Source organism: Protopterus annectens, chromosome 2.part0 (assembly GCF_019279795.1).
Source record: "Protopterus annectens isolate FY-2018-M chromosome 2.part0, PAN1.0, whole genome shotgun sequence".
Taxonomy (NCBI): Eukaryota; Metazoa; Chordata; order Ceratodontiformes; family Protopteridae; genus Protopterus; species Protopterus annectens.
The window spans coordinates 628386853-628413608 of record NC_056728.1 but is presented as its reverse complement, the minus strand read 5'-3'; the positions used below and the strand labels follow the sequence as shown (position 1 = coordinate 628413608).

General features: G+C 40.2%; 1 protein-coding gene across 1 annotated transcript in view; it reads right to left on the bottom strand.

Moving 5' to 3' along the window:
- The window catches only part of LOC122793174 (stimulated by retinoic acid gene 6 protein-like), a 953191-nt gene that overhangs the window by 749922 nt on the left and 176513 nt on the right, over positions 1 to 26756 (bottom strand). The window contains exon 2 of the mRNA XM_044060994.1: positions 3840 to 3915. Coding sequence (XP_043916929.1) covers positions 3840 to 3915 — 76 coding nt within the window. The remainder of the gene's footprint in view (positions 1 to 3839; positions 3916 to 26756) is intronic.

Genomic DNA, 26756 nt, shown 5'->3' with positions numbered 1-26756 from the left:
TCCCAGCAAGATAGTGGATGACGTGGTGACATATGTCATGAATGAATGCGGCAAGAAATATAAACCCTTATTAGGTCAGGGGACACAGAATGATACACCTATGGATCAAGTTAATACGATTGAAGAATTTAATAGGGCTTGCGTTTTACCTTATAACAGTGATATTTCTGAAGTTAAAAATATCATCTTGCAGAATTGGAGCATCTTAAAAAGTGATTCTATGATATATGAGCAAGTAGGGAAACAACCCAAATTTGTTAAGACAGGACAGAATTTGAAAAATAAATTATATATAGGAAATGCATATAATCAGCATAATAGGACAGGAACTGTTAAATGTGGGAGATACCATTATTGTTTTGCTATCTTGGAAGAACCTACTATACAAGTGAAAAATCAGAATAAGAACAGGATATATTACATGAAAGGAAATTGTCAAACTAAGAATGTCATTTATTTTGCCTTATGTGATAACTGGCCAGCATTTTATGTAGGAAAAACTGGTCGACATCTGAGGAATAGGATATACGACCATTTGTATGCAATCAGAAAGGGTGATGTCAACAATGCCCTATATAGACATGTTAGGGACAGTCCAGGATGCCAAACCTTCAGATTTGCTTTATTAGATGTATTACATCCCAATCCTAGGGGTGGAAATCTGAAGGTTTTGTTAAGTGAGAGAGAGGTGAAATGGCAAATCACTCTAAATGCCACAGCAAAACCTGGAATTAATGATAATATATCTATTAAGCCTGTCCAAGAAGCAAGGATATGCGTTTGAATAGGGTGGGAGTTGTTTTAAATTAACATATTCTTACATGAAAGTATATATATATTTTTTTACGTAAATTGTTTAGTTTTACAATATTAGTGGGTAACATATGGCTTACTTTTATCATAATATTTATATAGTGGAAACGCGTTTTTATGTGGTGGAGGGATTTTTTCAATTGTTTTACATTCCAATTATAGCACTGGCTTACCATTTTTTAAGGTATTAATGCATTTTTAGTAAACATTATGTTTGAAGAGGAAGTAATGACATTAGTAAGAGGGGTGTGATGAATTATGTGAATGTTATTGGTGTTAGCATGTATTTAAATGGATTATTTAATTCATTTGATGTTCTGATGAAGTCTAGTTTACCTAGATGAAAGCGTTAAACCTTCTTTAATAAAATTAGTGGAATAGTTAGTGTTTCCAGCTACTTTGTGAATTCCTTACAGTAGCTATTTGGTCGAGTTTTTTATGATTGTTGTTGCTACTTGGACATTTGTTTAGTAGTTAACTATAATATATACTTTGATTATAAAGCAAAAACAGAACAGAGGTAAGGCTCCAGGCTTCTTCAAAATGATTTGAAGAAGCCTGGAGCATTACCTCTGTTCTGTTTTTGCTTTACAATCAAGGATATATTTTTTATTGAGGTACCTGGTAGCTATTGGGACTGTTTTGTGGTTTATAATATATACTTTATTTTGTCTTTACTATAATTTAAAGTAAAGTCCAGGTAATACTTTCAGCATCATCATCCTTTATTCAGGAAAATGCCAATTCTGACAAAAGCCCATGGCCGACAAACAGTCACAGCAACAAGAAACTCCAAACCAGTTTTCCCTCTGGTGTCCTCAGTGGAATGATACAGTCCCTTGCAATACATACATTTATATACCCAATTCTTAAAGACACATGTGAAAACCGCCCCCTTTTCTTATAATTTACATTAAACAATGTATATTAAACAATATGTGTTAACAACATACATTACATAGTATATATTAAATAATATACATTGAATACTTCCCCCTTCAGTCTTTGATGTCTCCCTTGTGAGTGGAACCATCCACTGTTAAACTTGTATAAGTCTCATCAAAGACATGAAGAGTCACAATTCACAAGCACTTAACATATACATTCTTATAAATGTTCATTCAACCCAGGTTTATACAATGCCCCAAGATTTATAATCCAAAGCCTTTCTTTCTTGTCTAAAAAAATGTGTTTTTGAACTTCATATAAATTTGTGCTCCATATAGAATCAACTGAAATTCTAAATACATAGAAATAGGTTCTGTTAAAGACCCAGTTCCTGACACTATTGGTCGTCTGGGGGGGGGGGGGCATTTTTATGTATCTTTGGTAATATATAGATTGTTTGTGGTCTAGGATTTTCCACCATTTATTCCTTTACTAACGCATCTGTAATACAACCTATTTTGGTGTATTATATCAACATTTCATCTATTTTACATTCAAAGTCAGCTGTAGGATCCAGCAGAAATCTATAATAGAACCTGCCATCATTAAGCTGCTTATTCACTTAACTGATATATTCAGATTTCTTCCAAAGCACAACCTCTCCACCCTTATCTGCTTTAAGTATCACTATATCTTTGTTTTATATTAAATGTTTTAAAGCCAACCTTTTGTAAATGTTAAATTGTCATCATGATGTTTGAAAATCTCATTCTAGTTAATATGCAGTTCACATAGCACACTATCTTCAAAAAATTTAACTCTAGGGTGATATGGTGGTACAAAAGAACTTTTCTTAACCTTAAAGTAAGGTACAACATTAGATACTTCACCTCTGTTATGAAAAAAATATTTCAAATTTACTATTAAATGTCCAAAGTGCCTGTGCTCGACCAGCATGTGGTCGAAAGGCACTTTTCTAATGGCCAGAATGCCGAACCAAAATACATAGACTACACAACAGAGAATGGGTAGAGTACTTCAAGTATCTGAGTTTGGCATTGTGCATGGAGATCACAGTTCAGTAATGAACAGGGATTAGCCCATTTCATCACTGTAGTGCGATCTTGGAATGGGTATATTTAATTTGCAGTGGGTGTGGGGGGTACAGCCCCCCACATGGGGGGTGCAGGGGGACATAGTGCCCATGCAAAATAGTACAGTTAACGTACCATTGACTGTAGAGTGTAATGGTATGTTAAGGTGCATACCATGGGTGAATGACGTCACCTACTGCTATGTCAATTACATTGAAATATGGATATTGATGTATTCATTTTCGCCATGACTGCTGTTTCGAAGTTCTGAATTCAGCATTTTGGGTCAACCATTGTGACTGGTCGATGAATGTAGTTTCAGAATTTCAGTAGAAAACCTATATATATATATATATATATATATATATATATATATATATATATATATATGTATAAGGATCTACTTCTAAACCTCAAAATCCCATATAATGAAAACTCATTTTCACGAGATGAAAATTGCAAAACCTTAAATACCCAAACCCAAACAGCAAATTTTTTCAGGGTAAGTAAACACTTACCCTAACGTAAACAAAACACACATCATAGTAAATAAAACCCACCTAGGTAGGCGGCAATGCCAACACACCCCCCCCCCAGCTATATATACCAACTCCTGGATTGCACTACAGTGGAGAAAGGGCCATGTTGGACAAGTGTTTACTTTCCCTGGGAAAAATTCACCATTCAGGTATTCAAGGTTTCGGATTTTGAGCTTCAGAAGGGGATCCATATATGTATATATATATATATATATATATATATATATATATATATATATATATGACAGATATATTTAAATATGTGTCTATATATTCGTATATACATTTATATAATAAAATAAGTGTTCCTTGCATTCTCATTTGTTTGCATAGCAAGAATAAGACACTTCAGGCTGTGCTGTGCCACAAGATGTCAGCAACTTTCTGGTAGGCAATACACTGCACCTTAGATGTGCTGACATCCATTGAAAAATGTCACCTTTTTCACACCTTACTTAATTATGAAATAGGAATTGAATTGTTTCATTTTGAACATTGTACTTACCGATGGTATGAGAGAGTAATGCAAGAAGAGATCCATGTCAATGGGGCTTTTACAGGTTTCATTGTTTCCTGAAACCCTGAAATAAAAACAAGCAGAAAATGTCACTTTGGTCTTTATAATCAGAATGTTTCATCTATGAACATGTAAACTTCAATGCTTACCTTACAACCTCATCAAGAAAATGTTCTGCTCTATCCTTATCATCATATGTCTGAAGCATGCTCACTACCTACTCCTGATATTTATAGCCATAATTTTAAATTCACATCACATCACATCACACATAGCTAACATAGTGAGACTTTTCAATTTGTGCTGAGATGTTAGTCAACACTTGGTGTTAGAAGTTCGGTCTTTTGTGGACTTTCATAGTTCATAGGAGGTTACTAGGCTATCAGCCCTAGGGCCTTTATAAGTCTAGCCATGTTATACCCTTGTTCCCTTATTGACCAAGTTGTATGGTCTATATTTGCAGTGCTAAGTCTATGATCAGTCACATATGTGTTTGCTGATAAGGTCCATGATGATTCTCTCCATGGCCTTGCAGATAAGGCTGGTTAGTCTTATGGGTCTATAGTTCTTAGGGTCAGTTGATGGAACCCCTTTGTGCAAGGGAATTACTGTTGCTGTTTTCCACTCTGCTGGGACAAAGCCAGTACTTAGACTATGGTTGAAGAGTGTCCCAAGTGCCTGCACATACTGTTGCTTGAGCGCACTTGTAGACTAATTATACTCTCCACTGAGGTCCCCATAGGTCCCAATAATGTGTTTAAGTAAGAATTTGTTGTAGATTTGTTGAAGAGCTGTTACCAACTGCACAGCAATGCCAACAAAACATAAATGGGGATTTTTACTCTCAGTATTATTTGCTCCACTCCACAGCACCTAGTTCATTGCTGCACTTCCATTTTCCACAGCCCTTTAACATATCTTAGAGGACTGTTTGCTGAAGATCTCTCCATTCTTTAGAACTTTAAGTATAAAGTTTCTGTATTTTATCATTTTTGTTTTCCCCAAACATATATATATATATATATATATATATATATAGTAGTATTACATTACTCATATGTCTGTCTCTGTTCAGGTACTTAAATAACTTTTGCACCTTCATCTCAGCATTCTCCATAATCCTGGGTCTGGATTTGATGCCTTTTATACAGGTGTGCATCATTCAGGTACTTTAATATTAACCAAACCCTTAAAGGGATCCGTGTCCATTTCTGAAACATTCCATTAGTACATTGCTTTACACTTAGTGTTCTTGCTGTTTGATATTCTTTCTTATGTAATTTGCTGGGCCAGATTATCTTAGTATTAACATTCCATTACCAGCAAACTAAACAGTTTTATTTCAACATTTCAGGCAAACATAATGTTCTGCATTCTGATACATAAAAATGCAGCTGTGTACATTTCACCACTGTGATAACCAGTCACAGAGATGGAGTTTGAATTCCACCAGTGCCAATGAAATATGCAATGAGCAGTGGCACACATTGCCAGCAAATATGAAGAAAAGATCCTAACTGGCATCGGACAAATGGTCTCTTGAGTCACACCATTGGTACTCTGCAGGTTACAATAAAAGAAAGAAAGTGCACGTAAGTTTAATTCAGTAATCAATTCACGAAATGTAACCTGCCCCTGAATACATAAAGGGTTTATAAACTGCAGTCCTGGGTATAAGCCTTCAGCACATACTCCCCATACTAGACTGTACACAGACCACATTCAGAGTTGAGTTTTTGACCTAGTTACCCCAGGCACCTTCCTGTTCATGGTCTCTGTGACCCACAGTGTCTTTCAGGGCCCTTCTCCCTCGGTAACTGTCTTTCTCATAAGTTATTGTTTTCACATACACATAAATCCCAGGGAATGCTGTCAGAATTCTCCAATTTTCCACAGCATTCCTCCTGGCATGGTAATACCACCACCACTATCATTGGCCAGAACTCCCCAGTAACCTGCTGCTCTTGGTTAAGCCATATATGACATCATACACCTTAAATTTTTACTAATACTAGATCCAGATTATTTAGCAATTGGTGGCAGGAGCCACAGCTTGTTACTCTACAATGGTAAACTATATCACTCTTCAAAGTTATCAAATAGCAGTGATACATATATACATTATACAACATCCACAAGAGCTTAAAAGTGAATAGATGAACTTTACTTAAACAATAAGGTAAACAGTGCAGTTACATGTTAAATATGCAGTGGAATGAGAATGTGCACACAAAATATTAAAATATTGGTTAGTTAAGCATGCAGGAATATTTAATAAAAACCCATATCTAAGTTGGATAAATACATCTAACTACCGCTAGCTTATATTGAACTGTTACTATTATACTTTCCTAGAAGATAACAATCAGAAATTGCAGATAGAAAACTTATAGAGAACTGATCACCTCAATATCTTTTTTATTTATTTATTTTATTTATTTTATTTTACATTTGTTGACCGGGCTAGTCTAACTGGATACATGTCCATTTTCAGTAGAGGCCCGGGGAGAAAAGCTCCACTACAGCATTATTATAAAATTGTAACAAAAAAAATAGTACGTAAGAATACATATTTTAAAAAAAGAATTTGATACAGAGACCAAAAAAGTGAAATATTCATTACATAAGAGAATATAAAACTACATGTTTATAACAGGATTAACATGTGAAAAGGCAATATTAGAGAGTAAAATACAACTTAATGTAAAAAAGAAAAGACAAAAGAAAGTTCTACAGTTTATTTCCCCACAAATCAATTCCTTTTGCAAAAAAACATTACCTCAGCTTATTCTAGCTATTATCTTTTCCACAGCAAGAAGTAACTAACCCAGTTCTTCTACTTGTAAAGGACAAGGGCTTAATTACATCAACCAGGAATAACAGCCTACCAATTAAAAGGATTTCACTATACGTCTCTTAACTATTGTCATGCTAATGTCTACTTTCTTTTTACAGTTCTAGTCAGCTACTTCTCTGAAATGCACCATGATTACAATTTATGACCTGCTAGCACAGGAAATTAAGGCATTATATTTTACATTTGATCCAAATTATTCATGCCTTTTCCTTCCTTTCATCTCCTTTTACATTTACAGAAAAAGGCCACAAGGTTACATACATAAAAGTGTTAATGGCAGGAAATAAGTTAGAGAAAGAGAAAATATATACATTTTTAACTCAGTTTTCATTAACCTGCCATCAGCATTGGCACCACAACCGCAGTAACATGAACTTCTAATGATTCAGGTCAGATGCCTTTAGTTGGTGGCAGTGGTGGTGTTTGTCAGAGTAATCATTCTCCCTTTGAATGGGCAGACTATGTGTGACTTATCACATTGTAACTGGAAAATGATCAGCCTATATCAAGCAGTGCTATTTCTACAAGTGTCCAAGATCATATTCTTTGAGTGAATGTTGCCCGAAGTACAAGAAGCCAAGGAGCCATTGCTGACAGCTGTTGTCCATAGGAAATCACTGCTGGTGCAATACCTAAGTGTGTGCTACAGTGATTCCATTCTTTTAGAAGATTCTTCCCTTTTTGAGTTTGACTGTGGAATTGGTATATATATATATATATATATATATATATATATATATATATGTGTGTGTGTGTGTGTGTGTGTGTGTGTGTGCGTGCGTGTGTGTATACATATATATATATATATATATATATATATATATATATATATATATATATATATATATATATATATATATATATATATATATATATATATATATATATATATGTGTGTGTGTGTGTGTGTATATATATATATATATATGTATATATATGTGTATATATATATATATATATATATATATATATATATATATATATATATATGTGTGTGTTGAGGTGTGTGTATATATATATATATATATATATATATATATATATATATATAAATATATACTTATATATATATTTATATATATGTTTATATATATATAAATATATATGTGTGTGGGTATATATATATATATATATATATATATATATATATATATATATATATATATATATATATATATATATATATATATATATATATATATATGTGTGTGTTGGGAGGGTGGCCTAATTGTTAATGTGTTTGCCTTACAAACACAAGGTGCAGGGATGGAACAACTAGTCACCATCCCCACAAGAGGAGAAAACGTACTTGATCTCATCATCACGAACATGGGAGCACAATGTTCAACACCGGAAGTATACCCCTCACTGGTGAGATCAGATCACAAACTAATCTCACTGGAGGTCCTCATCCCGCCCCCACCTGAAATAAAAAAGACCACAGTAAAGAATTTCTCGAAAGCCGACTTCACACTTCTAAAGACTAGTGTGGTCTCCTTTAAGGCCCCCGAGCCGGCGGAAAACATTACTCAAGCCGCTGAATCACTTACAAATACCTTCTACCAGCACCTGCAGGACTGCATGGATTAGGCAATCCCAAGCAAAACAAAGACTCTTTGTACCAAAGGCAAGCGTCCAGTCTGGTGGACCCCAGCCATAAACAAACCCTACAACAAAAGGAGGAAGCTACTACAAGATAGAGCAAAATCCTTAAAAGGTAAGACACCTTTGATCACTATAAGTAAAAAGCTAAGAGCTCTCATAAAATCATCCAAAGCAAATTTTGAGAGAAAAATAGCTAAGGACTCAAAAGACAATCATAAGGCCTTCTTTAGCTATGTTAGAAACCTGGGAGGAAACTCCCAGATATGCTCAGAATTAGTTCAAAATGATGTGAAGATTACTGATCCTACAGACATTGCCAACATACTGGCTGACAGGTTCAGTGCAAACTTCTCCCACCCCCCAAAAGGAGAGATATCTATACCAAACGATTGTAGCCCCCCAAACATCTCTAACGCCCAGGTGAGAACTGCTCTCTCCAAGGCAAAGAACACAGCATCCATGGGACCTGATGGTGTCCCCGGCTGTGTGCTCCACGAACTCAACGAGGAATTAAACCCGCAGTTAGGACAACTATTTAATCTTAGTCTTACCTCTGGATCACTGCCAGGAGTGGCGCACAGCGACTGTGGTCCCACTTCACAAAGGCGGTACCTCCACCGACCCTGGAAATTGCCGTCTCATTAGCTTGACAAGCCTTATCTGCAAAGCCATGGAGAGGATCATAATGGATCTCATAAATAAAGACATAGGGAATTTGCAGACTTTGGATCCAACCCAGTTTGGCTTTGTCAAAGGCAGATCATCCCTTTTAAACTTGGTTGACTTTTTCGAAACAGTCACCAAGGCCATTGATGAGGGAAAGGCAGTCCATACAGCCTACCTCGACCTGGCAAAGGCCTTCGATACAATACCCCACTCGGGTATCATTGAAAAACTCATCAGCTTAAATGTAAACCCATACATCACAAGATGGGTTGCAAACTGGCTGAGTGACAGAACCCACAGGGTCAGAGTTGCTGGCGCCATGTCAGACTCAAAGCCTGTCACAAGTGGTGTCCCACAGGGCTCAGTCCTGGGCCCACTCTTGTTTGGCATCTACTTTTCCGAAGTACAAGCAAACACAGGAGGGTTATGGCTGATAAAGTTTGCAGATGACTGCAAACTGGGCGCCGTAGTCGAAAACACATCTGACACAGATATCCTTCAGAAGGGTCTCACAGAAATGGATAACTGGTGCCAGAGCCATGGCCTAAAGTTAAATGCCAAGAAATGCATAGTCATACCCTTCGGGAAAAACAAGGTTACCCCTAGCTACCATATAGGTGGCAATCCACTGATCACAGAAGAAGTTATCAGGGACCTGGGGACCCAGGTTGACACTAGCCTTTCATTCGACACTCATATTGCTAAAGTAGTTAGGAAGACCTTCTACATTGCCCACCTGATCATGAAGGGATTCACATCTAGATCAAGGGAGGTCATAGTCTCCCTATACTCATCACTCATCAGACCAATGATTGAGTACAATGCCCCATTCGGAATGTATCTGACCCGACACTTGCAGCAGCTGGAGAAGCCACAAAAGTTCCTCACCAAAAGGATAAAGGGTCTCAAAAATCTGTCTTATGCTGCCCGACTGAAAGAACTCCAGCTCTATTCAGTCGCTTACCGCTTGCTCAGAGGTGACCTGTGCCTGACATAGAAGGCCATGTCAAACCCAGATTTGATGAACATGCTTCACCTCAAAAAATCTAGATCCCTCAGAGCCACAAGGGCGGGAGACTTAAACCTCAACACGGTTATTAACAGGACGTGCTGGAGGGATAGATTCATCACCCAAAGACTCCCTATGCTGTGGAACAAAATCCCGGTATATGTGAGGCAGAGCACCTCACTGGCCTTGTTCAAGAGGAATCTTGACCAATGGATGGGAGATCGCAGATTTACCCCAGGGATTACCTCAGTGTCACTGCTCGACAGAGGCACAGCAAAATAATGGGCATAGTTTCTCCAAACTAAAGGGGTGGTGTAAGCCACAAAACTATGGGCTAGGCTTGTAAATGCCCTCGGGCAGATAGCCTAGTATGAACCTATGAACCTATGAACAAGGGATAATTGGCTAAGCTTAAAATGGCTCGCAAGGGCAGTTAGCTTAGTACTAATCTATGAATACACAGGACTTCTATGAATATACACACACACATACATACACAAATACCTTTCTGGAAACAATAATATTAGGTGATGTCAACACTGACTGGCAGAAACTTAACTTACAATTTCTCACAGATAGCATAAACCTATCTGGATTTTCTCAGCTAATTACTCACCCAACTTTTACCAGTTCCACAAACCAAAATAGCTCAATTATTGATCGGATTGTGGTCTCACATCTTACCAATTTTTCTATATCCAAAACACTTCCAGCCTCTATCAGTGATTACAACCCCATCTGCACAACTAGACTTATCTCTCATTCATGCAGACAACATATCTACAAGACAATACAAAACCTATCCAACTTTGACCAGCAGACCTTTACAAATATATTAAATTCTATTAATTGGTCCTTCCTTAAATACTTTAATTCTACATTCCTAAACACCTAAGACAGTTTAGCTCCCACCAGAAGGAAAAGAGTCAGAACCAACTATATTCATTGGCTTTCTGTGTATACCAGATCACTCAGGCAAAAAAGTAACAAGGCTTGGACAATTTACCTAAAACATAAGGCACATAATACGGTACAGCATTTCAAAGCACTATGTAACCTTGTAAAGAGACAGGTTCATTTAGATAAAAAATAATTCGATGCAAAGCCACACGATCAGCACAAATCCAGTCCAAAAACCTTCTGGCACACTATCAAAAAAATCCAACACCTAGGAAGTCAGTCCTCCTCCCAACCCTCCTGTGATAGTACCTCACCTGTCATAACATCTCATTTTAACTCTTACTTCATTGATAGCATGACTTCCATCACTAACAAATTTCCTGCATCACCTCCTACTTTTTCTCAGCCTCCTATTACCTTTCACTCCACATTTTTCTTCCACCAGTTCCCACTTATTTCATCAAATTCCTCTTGTGCAAGCTCAAGCCATGTTTCCACCTCTGCAGACAATCTTCTAATGAATTCCTAAAAATGGCTGCTGACTCAGTTGCCTACCCAGTCTCCATAATCATTAATAGATCTATCAGGAAGCTTATGTCCCCTGCCTGTGGAAAAAAAATCCTTCATTCTTCCCCTCCACAAAGGTGGCACCTCCACAGAAATTTCTAACTTTAGGCCAGTTGCTATTCTTTCACAACTATCAAAACTTATAGAGAAATATATCCATAAACAACTTCTTCAATACTTACTTGACAATAATCTCTCTCCCACCTAACATGGATTCAGACCAGCACACAGCACTAACACTGCTCTACTATCTTTACTGACACTGTCAACAAAGCTCATGACTTAGGAAACTTTATCTCTTCTCTGATCGTAGATCTATCCAAAGCATTTGATACTGCCTCCCACCCCAAACTCTTATCCCAACTATCTCTTCTGGGCTTAACTGAACCATCCTTACAATGGATCACTACCTATCTCTCTAACAGATTTCAGTCCATCAAATGGAAGTCTAACTTCTCTCCTCACTTAGCAGTCAGCACTGGGGTACCCCAAGGCTCAATACTAGGTCCACTCCTCATCAACATTTTTATTAACCATCTTAATACTGCCATCAAACAAGTCATCCTAATTCAATTTGCTGACAACTCTACATTAATCTCCTAAAAAAAACTCAATTTGTATTATTTTTACCAAAACAATTTTCTCCAAATACTTTGCTATTACTTCTCTGAACAATACTTCAACTGATGTGGTTTCACACACAAAACTGTTAGGTGTAACTATCAACAACAATCTTAAATTTGACCTGCATATCAGCAACAACATAAAAAAAAAACTAATCAAAAATTGGGCATGATGCATAGGACTAAGAAATTCATCTCCAACTCCACAACAAACCTTGCCACCACCTATCATTAACCCTCTCTTCTATACGCTTCACCTATTATAACCAATTTTCCCTCTTCCCTCAAAGCAAAACTTAGACAATGTTATAATAAAACAGCTAAATTTGCCACAGGCCAGGCTCACTACTCTCACCATTGCTCTGCTCTCAAGTCCCTAATTTGGCTCGAACTACCCCACCTTCTAACCTTTAATAAGCTACCACTAACACACAAAATACTGTATAACTACTCATTTTCACAAACTACATCATTACTTTAACACTATATTCCATCTCGTGACCTATGCTCTTCTCACAAGTAACTATTTACAAACCTCAAAGACCTAATGGTGTTAGTCTGTATTCTATCTGTGTTGCCAAATCATGGAATAGCATTCCAGAATCAATCATACTTATACGGCCACTACTATTCCTTCAAGTATAGGCTGAAAGAACATCTAACCAATAATTGGATCTGCCCATGTTCCAGACCATCTCAGTACTATTTTCCATTCCCTTCTCCCCAGGTCAACCAGTCGCAAAAGAAAAAGGGATGGAAGAGGAGGTCAAAACAGAGGTCCAGTAACCCGCAGCAAGAGGAACAGTCAGAACAGTTAACTATGTTGTTAGTTGTGAATTTGTCAAAGTTTAAATTATCTGAGGATGATGTTAGTCTGTTAAATGAAGGCTTACAATTTGTGCCGAGCAACAGTGACACTATGGTGGATGCTATTACAGATTTGAAGTTGTTTGTAAGCCTATGTCTAGCTATTTACAGTCTGTGTTTAGCAAATATTTATATAAAGTGAAAAGCTATATACAGGACATGAGGGACTTTTTATGTCAATTATCTGCTTGCCATTAATCATATAAGGACTTAGATTATAAATCCCTCTTTACAGTCATTCCCATAGAATTCGGTATTGAGGCAATACATGAATTCTTATTCCAACATACGGATATGCATGGTAGAGATATTGAAATGCATTGTACTTAGCTTGAAAATGTGTTAATTAATAATGTATTTATGTTCTAGGAGGCTGTTTATCACCAAATAAATGGTGTCGCTATGGGGACGCCTATAGCGAATGCATATGCTAATATTGTAATAGCAAAATGGGAAGAAAAATGTATATATAATGCACCTTTAGAGTATAGTAACAAAGTATTGTTTACAAACAATTTGTGGATGACTTTTCTTACTGTGGGATGGTGAAAGCTCACAGTTAGAACAATTTATTGAATACTTAAATTGCACAACAGATTTATTTGAAGTTTTCAGGGACATTCTCTACTAATAAGATCAACTATCTGGATGTTAGTTTGGTCAAAAATTAGTATAATCAGATCAGTGCACATACGTATAGGAAGGATGTATATAAGAATAAATATACCCACAGAGATAATATGCATGCCTCACATACTTAAGAACTAGCAGGTTAACAACAGATCAGGAGCGGCCTTATGTCAACTGGTGCCCTAGGCAAAAGGGCTCCACAGGGCCCCCCACCACACCACCCGGTGCCCCCATCCTGGTCTACCTACATCAAATAAATACTGGAAAAGCACGGTCCTCTAGGCGGTCGCCTAGTTGGCCTGTGCCTAAGCCAGTATGCAACAGATGACAGAAAATATAATGAAGAGCTAAGTATTATGCTAAACAAATTTAAATTTAGGGGCTATATTAATGAATTTTTGCAAAAAATAATGGATGATGTAACCCATAAGAGGAGTATAGATGCACAACCCTAATTTGGTTCTAACAGTGCAAATGCTACGGATAATGATAATGGGATGGTACCCACCTTATACGCTATGTTACAACATATGGCAGGAGATTTCAGGGTGTAAGAGATATTTTATCTCGGAATTGGGAGATTCTTACAGCTATGCCAGAAATGGCTAACATTGTGGGTCACAGACCTTCCTTTGCATATAAAAGATGTGAAAATTTGAAACAAAAATTGTGCCATAAAGATCTATCTGTTAAACACACCAGGCATACTATGAAACCAGGGACTGTCCCGTGTTACAATTGTATTTGTTGCAATGGCATTAATAAAGAATGTGAATTTAAGCATCCAACAACTAATAAGAAGTTTGTATTTAAATGTCATGCCATCTGCAATACATGTAATATTGTTTATTTAGCAACCTGCATTAAATGCCCTGACTTCTATGTTGGTAAGAGTACTGGAAAGTTAAAAGAAAGGATTATAGAACATAACTCAGAGATAAGAAGAAGAAGAATTGCTACTAGTGCTTTAGCCCAACATGTGATGGAGAAGTGGATGGATCATGAGTTCCTATTTAGAGCCATAGACATTTGTCAAAAACATAGGAGAGGGGGTGATATAAATAAGACATGCTGTGCAAGTGTCTTGAAAGAAGGACAAGACCATGAGTTTCGCTTTTTTTGTCATTGAGAATATAGGTGCAAACAACAGAGGTGGTGATCAATGTAATAGAACTGAAGAAATGGAACAAAAATGGATCATACATTTACAGGCTGATAAGCCTTCTGGTCTAAACAGTAAAGTTTCTTTGAAATCTTTTTTAAAATCTAGATGTCTGAAACACTAGTTTCTTAGTGTATGGATCAATATATATATATATATATATATATATGTGTGTACACGATTTGGAGGTTTGGATTAATGGGTGGCCACGGTGGTGCAGTGGTTAGCATTGCTGCCTCACAGCAAGTGGTTCTCTGGTTCAATCCTTGGCTGGAGTGCCTTCTATGTGGAGTCTGTATGTCCAATCATGATTGGCAGTGGAGTTTTACGGTGTGCTTTCTGATCAGTCAAAAAGCAGTTCCTTATACTATCCTGGCATGTGCAAAAGTCAGTTTCAGGGTTACTCTCCAGTCCAGCTAGTGAATCTGGGAATCTTGAGGCACTGTTACAATTGCCTTATGTACACAGACCACCCTCTCCTCCTCCCAACAAGCTCAAATATATGTGAGAGATGCAACTCTACAGCCAAACTGGAGGCTGAGCTCTCTCAACCCAGTACTGGCACAGTCAGTCAGGAGGAGAAGGTAACCACACACACCACAAATCCAGTCTCACATAGACCTATCGCATCAGTAAACCAAACACATAAACACACAAAAACATGCTCGAAGGCTCTAAATAAAGATCTGCCAAAGCAGCAGAGACCTCCAAAGTAGATATCTAAGCAACCTCTACCCCACAACAATACCCACGTATCACATATTTCACAAAGTCAGTGTGCCACACAGTCACAGCCCTTAAGGCTAAACAACACACCTAATACACTTGTAATAGGTGACTCTATTGTCAGACACACTGACGTCCCACTCACCAGAATGAACAAGGAGAAGGTCACTGTAAGCTGCCTGTCAGGTGCCAGGATCCGCCACATAATGCAAGCACTCAGGTCACTCCAAAGCAAGTACAAATATGACTCCGTCATTGTCAATGCTGGTGTGAATGACCTGAGATGTACCTCCCTGGACTATATGAAAAGAGACATAGAGGAGCTCTCTGATCATGTAGCCCAGGCCAATATGACCCTGACCTTGAGTAGCATCTTGCCCTCACCAAGAATGATGCCACAGTATAAAGACAAAATGATCAATTTTAACAACTGGCCAAAGTATTGGTGTCATTCAAAGGGGATCCAGTGCCTGTCAGCTTGGGACGACATGCTCAACAAGCCACGTTGCTTCGCTAGGGACGGCTTGCACCTGTCACCCCTGGGCTTTCGAATACTGGCTAAGGCTCTTGCCACCCCCATAGTGCCTCTTTTAGACAAGGCTCAAAAGACAAACCCACCTCCATAGACAACACAAGGGAAAAAAACTAAGGGTAATGCTGCTCAACATCAGAAGTCTAAATCTCAAGATGCAAGCACTCGAGGCTCTCCTCAGTATGGAGAATATCAATATCTGTGCAGTAACAGAAACCTGGTTCAAGGTTCCTGAGAGCACCCCAGCACTACCAGGTTATACCTCATACCATGCTTTTCAGCCCCAAAACTCAGACTGAATCACAAAAGGAGGGGGAGTATCCATATTCATCAAAGATACCCACTAACAGTGGGAAAAACTGCCTATCAGTTTGTAGCCTGCTACAGACCACCCTCCCAAACTCAGGAATCCCACTCGGCTTTCCTGAGAACACTGGAGAATATGAAGGTCTCTCCAAATACCACAATATTGGGTGACTTCAACTACCCAAACATTGACTGGGAAAACTACTCAAGCCCCAACACCTTCGCCCAACGGTTCCTAGAATTTATAAATTCAAATGCTATGGAAAAAATGGTCACCACTCCCACAAGAGGGGACAACATATTGGACCTGGTCATCACCAACATGGGGACTCTGTGTTCCACACCAGAGGTAAACCCCTCATTGGTAAGATCAGACCATAAATTAATCTCACTGGACATCCATATCGCATCCCCACCCCCTGCCAAGGAAACCACGGTGAAAAATTTCTCAAAAGCAAACTTCACACTTCTCAAAACCGAGGTGGAATCCTTCAAAGCCCCCCAGCCAGTGGAAAATACTGCCCAAACCGCAGAATCCTTTACAAACGCATTCTACGGACACCTACAGGAATGCATGGATCATGCTATCCCAAATAAAACCAAGACTCACTCCTCCAATGGCAGGAGACCTGTCTGGTGGACCCCGGCCATAAATAAGATATACAACAGAAGGAGGAAGCTACTGCATGATAGAGCAAAATCCCAAAAAGGGAAGGCATCTCAGATCAGTACTAGCAAGAAACTACGATCCCTCATAAAATCATCTAAGGCCAGCTTCAAAAGAAAAATTGCACAAGATGCTAAATATAATCACAAGGCCTTCTTTAGTTATGTCAGGAATCTGGGTGGCAACTCCCAGATATGCTCTGAGTTAGTGCAAAATGACAAAAAATACACTGAACCCACAGACATTGCCAACATCCTGGCAGACAGGTTCAGTGCAAACTTCTCCCCCCCTTCCCCCCCAAAAGAGCAAATGTCTATCCCAACAGACTGTAGCCTCCCTGACATCACAGATGCACAGGTGAAAGCTGCCCTCTCCAAAGCAAAAAACACAGCATCAATGGGACTGGATGGTGTCCCGGGCTGCGTCCTACATGAGCTCCAAGAATAACTGAACCCTCACATAAAGTCACTGTTCAATCTCAGCCTTACTACAGGATATGTACCCAAAGAATGGCAACAGTGGTCCAACTCCACAAAGGTGGTGCCACAATGGACACTGAAAACTATCGCCCTATAAGCCTGACTAGTCTGGTCTGCAAAGCTATGGAGCGTATCATCATGGAACTCATAAACAAAGACATTGGGAACCTCCAGACACTGGATCCTACCCAATTCGGCTTTAAGGGCAGATCTTGCCTCTTAAACCTAGTTGACTTCTTTGAAACAGTTACCAAGGCCATAGATGAAGGGAAGGTAGTCCACACAGCCTACCTGGACCTCGCAAAAGCCTTTGACACAATACCCCACTCAGGCATCATAAATAAGCTCTCCAGCTTAAATATCAATCCCTATGTCACAAGATGGGTTGCAAACTGGCTCAGGGATAGAACCCACATGGTCAGAATTGCAGGTGCCATGTCAGACTCTAAACCAGTTACAAGTGGCATCCCACAAGGCTCAGTCCTGGGACCTCTCTTGTTCGGTATATACTTCTCTGAGGTACAGGCTAACATGGGAGGACTATGGCTGACCAAGTTCGCAGATGACTGCAAACTGGGAGCCATAATTGACTCTCCGGCTGACACAAGCATCCTCCAAAAGGGTTTCACATAGACGGATACCTGGTGCCAGAGCCATGGCCTCAAGCTAAATGCCAAAAAGTGCATAGTCATCCCCTTTGGGAAAAACAAAGTGCCCACAAATTACCACATAGGTGGTAATACATTAAGTACGGAAGAAGTAATTAGGGATTTGGGGACCCAAGTAGATAGTAATCTCTCCTTTGACAATCACATTGCCAAAGTGGTTAGAAAGACCTTCTATATAGCCCACCTTATCACGAAAGGGTTCATATCTAGATCAAGAGAGGTCATTGTGCCGCTCTACTCATCTCTCATCAGGCCCATAATTGAATACAATGTCCCATTTGGGATGTACCTTACCCGACACCTGCAGCAACTGGAGAGACCCCAAAAGTACCTCACCAAGAGGATCAAGGGCCTCAAACACATACCCTATGCAGTTCGGTTAAAGAAACTCCAGCGCAACTCAGTTGCTTACCGCCTACTCAGAGGCGATCTATGCCTGACGTATAAAGCAATGTCCAACCCAGAGTTAATGGACATGCTCCACCTCAGGAAATCCAAATCCCTTAGAGCTACACGCTCCAGGGACTTAAACCTCAGCACATCAATAAATAGGACATGCTGGAGGGACAGATTCATATCCCAGAGGCTCCCCTCACTCTGGAACAAAATCCCAATTCATGTTAGGCAGAGCCCCTCACTGACCCTCTTCAAGAGAAATCTTGACAAGTGGATGGGAGATCGTAAGTTTACCCCTGGGATCTCTTCTATGTTCCTGCTAGACAGAGGCACAGCAAACTAACCTTAATAGGGCTATCTTCTGTGACCTACTATACAGAGGCACAATTAACTAATTTAAAAGGGAGGCGAAAGCCAAACACACCCTTGCTAGACTTACAAATGCCCTAGGGCAGATAGCCTAGTATCAACCTATGAACCTATGTCATCTCTGTGGTCGTGTGGGTTGCCTCCGGGTGCTCCGATTTCCTCCCACATCCCAAAGACATGCTGCAGGTGGATTTGGCACTCTAAATTGGCCCTAGGTGTGAGCGTGTGCATGTGTGTGCCTTCTGTGGAAGGTTAGGCACTGTGCTGGCAACTCAACACCGTAAAACTCCACTGCCAATCATGAGTGGACAAGGTGATCCACTGTGGCGACCTCTAACCGAGAAAAAGCCAAGAAGAAGAAGAGGTTTGGATTAATGTTCTGTTGCTTTTATTCTAAATTGTTTTTAATTGTTCCTAATTATGTTATTTTAATTGTGTATATATAAAGGGTATGTTTTCAGTTAGTAGCTGAAGTCTGATAAAGCGGTTATGCTGAACCACGAAAGTGCTTACTTTTGGTCCTTTTAACAATAAATTTACATTTTATTTATCTGCCGTGAGTGACCGAGGTTTTATTTTGTTTAGACTTTAAAAAATCCTTGCAGACTGCTCTATCAGAAATATTGGGTGAGCAAATTGGTGTAACTAAGGAAATGGGATAAAGGGTCTGAATTGCCTTAACATAGTAAGGCCTTGATTAGTTTAATTTTGGTGGCTACCAAAAAAGCAGTTACTAGATATGGAAACTAAAGTCTAAATCAATCACATTTGAAGTAGTGACTACTGTAACAGATAAAAGAACTGAAAGTGGGATCTTTATAAAAGAGTAAGAGGAAATTACATTGAAAAAAATGGAAATTATGAACAGTACGTCCAGAATAATGTTCTAGAGGAGGAGCAGTGAGGTTTAAGGAAAGGCAGAAACTGAGGAATTTATGTAGTGTTGAATTGATAATAATTGTACAGAAGTATCTATGTAATGTATAATATTTGTATTTGTGAACACATTGATATGGTTTGTTTTCTTTTATATAAATGTATATTTGCCTATGTCATAAGTGATAATCCAATAAAGGTGTTTAAAAAAATAACTATGCGCCTAATTGCCCAGGGTCATGGCTGAAAAGGGTCTGTGGGCAAGTTCACATACCTCCTTAACAATAAAAGCAAATAAATAAATTCTCAGGAGACAGAAATACATTTTAAACAGTATCTTGGTGTTTATCTTGTAATATATATTGCTGTGATACTTTCATTTAGCAATCACTAAATGAACAGAAAATGTTTTCAAATGTTTTATTTAATATGTGCTGTTTTAACACTGTGCTATTTAAACAATCCTTCAGCAATATACTGAAATTATTTTGTTATACTCTGTTTATAGATATATAGACAATATTTCACAAAAACATAGAAGTTAGTCTCATCTGCTGAATTATTTGGATCAGCACTTTGCAGCTGCCCCCTCAGACCTTTATCTTACATTGTCCATGTACCCCCACACAGTCTTAAAGCCATGTGTCATCTTTTGTTCTACAGCCACCACCACTTCTATACAGTAGACCTTTCACATGTCTAACTTAAAATGGATCTCTTCCACCTAGCAGTTATTCCCTTCCTTTCTTTACTTGTTCTTTCCCTTGACATCAGCACTGGCAATGTACTTTTTCATCTGTACCCATGTGTTGTACCCATGTGTTGTCTTTCGTACATCCATAGCTTCATCATTCTTTGCTCATAACTCAAACCCTCCATCGCTTTTATTATTTGGCTTACTTTTCTTCATCCCCTGCCTGCAGTCCCTACATTCTTTTTCATATATCGTCGCCAGAAATATACATATAGTACTCCACATGAGAACCAAGTAAAGCCCTGCAGTGTGACTGGATCACCTCCCAATGTCTAGAGCTTTCACACTGTTCCTTGTAGTTCATTCAGGCTGAGATTAAATTAATACCCCATGTTGGTTTCCTGTGTGCTACCCCCTAATACAATGCTCCTCCAGGGCTTTTACTCCCAAAGTGTAGTATCAACCACTTGTGTGAAGACTGGTAGAGATGGGTGAAGACTGCCAGCCTAGTCAAATAGAATTTGGTACATAATTCTGTCATTTGTAAATACTTCTATCATTTGTAAATACTGTGAAATGTTGAACTTAAAACAATGTGGAAACTTTGCCATCTGCTGTAAAGAAAGCTAAGTCAAGCATTTCTTGTTGGTCCTTTGAAATTAAAATTATTTCATCACTGCCTTTGATATTTACAAGTTAGCTCCATTCTGGCTAGATGAAGACTTCCTGCCTATTGTTTTAAGGCTAAAGTTAATGACCAGAATTTACATGTGGAATGTCCAAGTGTAAAAGAATGTAAATGCAGTTTTTCTCAGCCTGGGAACACCAGGAAAGTGTGACATGATGTAATGTTTTAGCAGAACTGCAGTTTCAATTTAAACAATGAGAACCGGAGAATATTAAGCATTTTTGTCTGACTATCCAACTCTGCACTCTGAATGTTGCTCTATGTAAGTAAGTTGTTTTAGAAGTGTGTTTTCTTGTAGCAATAGCTAGGAATTAGAAGTTTAGACAGTGTTTTTCTGTGATGTCAGAACTGTACTACTGATTTATTTTAAGTATTTCTGTGTGATCTCTGAACTTTTGATTAGCACTGTATTGTAGAAAGTATTGCCTTGTGGTTTTAATTATTTATTATTAAATATTTTAAAACCTTTTAACTGTGGCTGGTTTGTGTAGAGATAATTTAAGCTCTAGAGTACATTGCATATTTATAGTTTACTGTCCAGGTCACTCCAAATAAGCTTTGACTGTTTAGTCACATCTACCAATTGGATAATAATATTGCAAAGTAATAATTGGACACTCTTTTAAGGTAATTTGGGTAGCTGATAATATTAGCTGTAGCTGGGTGGTGGCAGTAATTACTACTGTATAGTTTGGGTAAAAGGGGCACAGCTGGAGAACCTGTGCCAGCCTTCCCAAGGAGTGTCTGTGTGGTTGTATAAACTTATCTCAAAGTGTGTGTGTCAGCTACTTGGGCAGGGACACAAAGCACTGGCTGGACAGAGAGGGTGCTGGAGATTTTAGCTTGCCCAGCTAGGCTGAGATCTGGACCCTATAGCTATGCCAGTGAGGAGTCTTATTGGGGAACTGGGGAGCAAGGGAGGCCAGACTGACTGTGATCTCTGTGTGCTCTTTAGGGAAATTGCACTTTACTGTGTATTTTTGTTATCCTTTCCTCAAATATGAGACGCCCTCTCTGGTGTTAGTGGTGAGGATTGAGGCTCCTTGATTGCTGGGCCAGGGCACGGGTGTCACATTAATTGGTGGGAGTGGTGGGATATCCACATCACATATTAATTAGTTGGCAAATACTAATTGGCTTGTAGTGGTGTGGGTAGAGTGAATCCTGTACCTTGTGTACAGTGAGCTTTGAAGGTGTTTTTGTACTCTAAAACAGCCACGCAGTGAATACTCAGAGTTCAGATCACAATTGTTTTATTTCTTTTGTTAGCTTAGATAGTCAGGGTGAGCAGGCAGCATGTCAGCAGAGGAGTATGGAAAGCTGACAAGGAGCCAGCTGGCGGAGATGTGCCAGGCTAGGGGACTGGTGCATAGAAACCTGACTAAGGCAGACCTGATTGCAGCCTTGGTTACAGCTGCATCAGAAAACAGCAAACAGGAGAACAATCAGACTGGCAGAGGATATATAATTTCCTCAGAGAATGGACAGCTCAACCTTTCTACAGTGGACTTAAAAATCCAGCTGGAGCTAAAGAGACTTGAGTTGGAGGCCAGGCGTTTAGAAATAGAAGCAGCTGAGAGACTGAGGAGTCTACAGGCTGAGGAGAATAAGAAACTGTTATGTCTGGAAGCTGAGGAAAAGGAAAGACAGAGGCAACATGAGAAGGAGATGCCGACTCTTCGCCAGAGTCATGGAGGTAATGGGGAAGGGAGTGACTGGACCCCAGAAGCACAAAAGGTTAGTACATTTCTTCTGCAGTTTAAAGAGGGGGGATCATTTTGATAGTTTCATTCATATGTTTGAGAGGGTATGTAAACAGCATGAAGTTGACCAAGGGCTCTGGGTACGGTTCTTGGTCCCCTTACTCCATGGTAAAGCTGTAACTGCATTATCTAAAATATCAGATGCTGCATGTTTTGATTATACTGCTGTTAAGAAATGTCTTTTAGAACTGTTTAAGCTAACACCTGAAACATATAGGAAAAGTTTTCATGAGCATAGACACAAGGCAGATAAAAGTGTGTGTGGCTATCTTGCTGAATTGAGCACTTATTTCCATAGGTGAGTGAGTGGATGACAGGTCAACACTTTTGAAGGGCTGGCAGACCTTTTGGTGAGGGAACAAGCCCTTAGCACTCTGCCTGAGGACATGAGGATCTGGTTAGCTGATAGAAAATGTGCTATTTTAGAGGAGTTGGGGAAGAATGGAGACCTATACCTAGCAAGCAGGGTGCCCTGCACAGGAAGGAGACCCCCAGTACTGCTTATAGGTCTAAAGGAACCCATGTTAGGCAGCACAGACTGCCACAATAGAATCTGTCAGTAGTAGGGGAAACTACTAGTCCAGGTACATGTCCAGGAGCTAGGGTTAAATGTTTTGAATGCAACTAGTGGGGTCATGTGGCATACAGGTGTCCATGGAGGCAAGGTGGGGAACAAAAGGTGAGGGAGCCAGTAAGTGGGAAAGACAAAATGCCCATAGTAGGTTGTCTTGAGACAACAGGGATTCTAAACTACCATCCTGCAGATGTCCTGAGAGGGAAGGATTTGGATGAGGCAGTACCATGTGCTTATACAGTTACACTCAGTCAGGCTTAGACACAAGCATGTGGATCTGGTAGCCTGGGGGAGACCCAGACAGACTGCATACTTGCAGCCAAGACTGCTGAGGTGGTTACTTCAGGGAGTGAGCTACACTGTAGCAGTGAGACTGAAGGTGAGCCACAGCTGCTTGTGGGTACTGATGGTCCCTTGAACAGAGTGACTGCAAAGGTAGAGGTGAGTAGTAGTACCCAGGTTGACAGTGAGGTACTACTGTCAGAGGATGCCAGGCTTCCTGTAGAAGGGGAGCTGGGAAGGGTTACAAGGAGAGAGTTAAGACAGGTGCAGCTCTCAGACCCTACATTGCAAGGCCTGAGGCAGGTAGCTAGGGAGGCACCTGATTCTCAAGGAAAGGGGGAATTTGTATACTGGGACAAAGGGTTACTACACAGAGAGTGGACCCCTGAGGGAGGGCTAGAAGGTGAGAGAGTACAGCAGCTGGTAGTGCCTATAGCCTACCATCTGGAGCTTCTAGCCATAGCCCATGATATTCCCTTTGCAGGTGATATGGGCATAAAATGTACAAAGAGGTGTATTATGCAGAACTTCTATTGGCCTGGAATTTCGAGAGATGTAACAGGGTACTGCAGGACCTGTGAGCAGTGCCAAAAGGTAGGCAAGGCAGGAGACAAGGTGAGAGCTCCTTTGATGCCTTTGCCTGTGATTGAAGAGCCATTTCAGAGGGTAGCTATGGATATTGTGGGTCCTCTGAGTACCCCAAGTTCCACAGGGAAAAAGTATATCCTGGTGGTACTGGATTATGCTACACAATACCCTGAGGCAGTGGCTTTGTCCTCCATTGAGGCAGAGAAGTTGGCAAATGCTTTGTTAGAGATTTTCAACAGGGAAGGTTTCCCAAAAGAAATACTGATGGACTGAGGTGCCAATTTCATGTCAGACCTGCTGGCTTGTCTGTGGAAGTCCTGTGGGGTGAAGCACATGAAGACCACACCCTACCATCCCCAGACTAATGGTCTTGTTGAGAGGTTAAACTCTACAATCAAGTCCATGCTATGGGCATTTGCAGATCAGCTTAACAGGGAGTGGGACAAATATTTGCCCCATCTGTTGTTTGCTTACAGAGAGGTTCCCCAGGAATCCACAGGGTTTTCACCCTTTGAGTTGCTGTATGTGCATAGGGTGAGGGGACCTCTAGATTTAGTTTGAGATGAGTGGGAAGGTGAGTGTGAATCTCACAAGGAGTCTGTTGTAGCATACATCCTAAAACTCAGGACAAGGCTCAGGGAACTCATGAGCTTGGCCCAGGAGAACCTGGCAGAAGCCCAACAACAGAAAAAGGTGTGATATGACAGGAATGCTCAAGCTAGAGAGTATGCTGTGGGGCAGCAGGTAATGGTTCTCATTTCTGTCAGACACAACAAGCTGCAAGCAGCTTGGGAGGGACCCTACAAGGTGGTAAGAAAGGTAAGTGAAGTTAACTACATGGTGGAACTGCTAGGCAGGTGGCAGGGGCACAAATTGTACCATGTTAACATGATGAATCCTTACCATGATAGGGAGACCCTTGTGCTGGGCATTTGCAGTGGATTGCAGGAGGTGTCTGAGGGAGATCTGGGAACTGATCACCTCAGTGAGGTTCGGGCTGACACCTCAGTGAAAGGGGTACAATGTCCCAGCAGCTATCTCCTACCCAGCTTCGAGAAATCCAGGCAGTGTTGCAGGAATTTGGGGACATGTTCACTGGGAAACCAGGGTACACCCACCTGGTGCAGCACCAAGTGGATACAGGACACCAAAGGCCTATTAGGCAGGGCCCTTATAGGGTGCCTGAGAGAGTCAGACAGACTCTGAGGGAGGAGTTACAGGAGATGTTGGAACTAGGGGTGATTCAAGACTCCAACAGTCCCTGGGCCTCCCCAGTGGTGCTGGTGCCAAAGAAGGATGGCAGCACCAGGTTCTGTGTGGACTACAGGAAATTAAATAGTCACACAGAGTCAGATGCTTACCCCATGCCTATGACAGATGAGGCCCTAGATCAGCTGGGTGGGGCTAAGTATCTTACAGCCATTGATCTTACCAAGGGTTACTGGTAGGTGCCCTTGACTCCCAGTGCTAGAGAGAAGTCAGCCTTTGTGACTCCTTTTAGCTTGTATGAGTTCACAAAGATGCCCTTTGGGTTGAAGAATGCCCCAGCAATTTTCCAGAGTCTGGTAGATAATATCCTAGCAGGAGCAGGAAGGTTTGCCCTTGCTTACCTGGATGATATTGGCATCTACAGCCATTCATGGCCAGAGCACCTTCAGTATGTCAGGGAGGCACTGGGCAGACTACAAAGGGCAGGGTTGACTATTAAGTCGAGCAAATGTCAGGTGGGTATGGCAGAGGTCTCCTACCTAGGACATAGAGTGGGGAGTGGTAAGATAAGGCCAGAACCTGCCAAAGTGGAAGCCATTCAGGCATGGCCTGCACCTGTCACTAAAAAGCAGGTGATGGCATTTTTAGGGACAGCAGGGTACTACAGAAAGTTTGCCCCCAGTTATAGTACCATAGCTGCTCCTCACACAGACCTGACAAGGAGGAACAGGCCAGATAAGGTAGTGTGGATCCCAGCATGTGAGCAGGCATCCCAGAAGCTTAACGAAGCTTTGGGAGGACCCCCTGTGTTAGCTAGTCCAGATTACAGCAAAGAATTTGTTGTGCAGGTGGATGCTTCAAGACATGGGATGGGGTCTGTACTTAGCCAGATTTCTTCAGAGGGGGAAGAGCACCCAGTGGTTTATCTCAGTTGTAGGCTCCAACCCAGGGAGGAATGCTATGCAGCTGTAGAAAAGGAATGTCTAGACATAGTGTGGGCACTGCAGAAACTTCAGCCTTATCTGTATGGAAGAAAATTCACTGTTATGACAGATCACAACCCTCTAACATGGTTAAACAGAACTAGTCAGCAAAATGCCAAGTTACTAAGATGGAGCCTAGGGTTGCAAGCATATCATATGTCAGTGCAGCACTGCAGTGGGAGTAGCAATGCCAATGCAGATGGGTTCTCAAGACAGGGA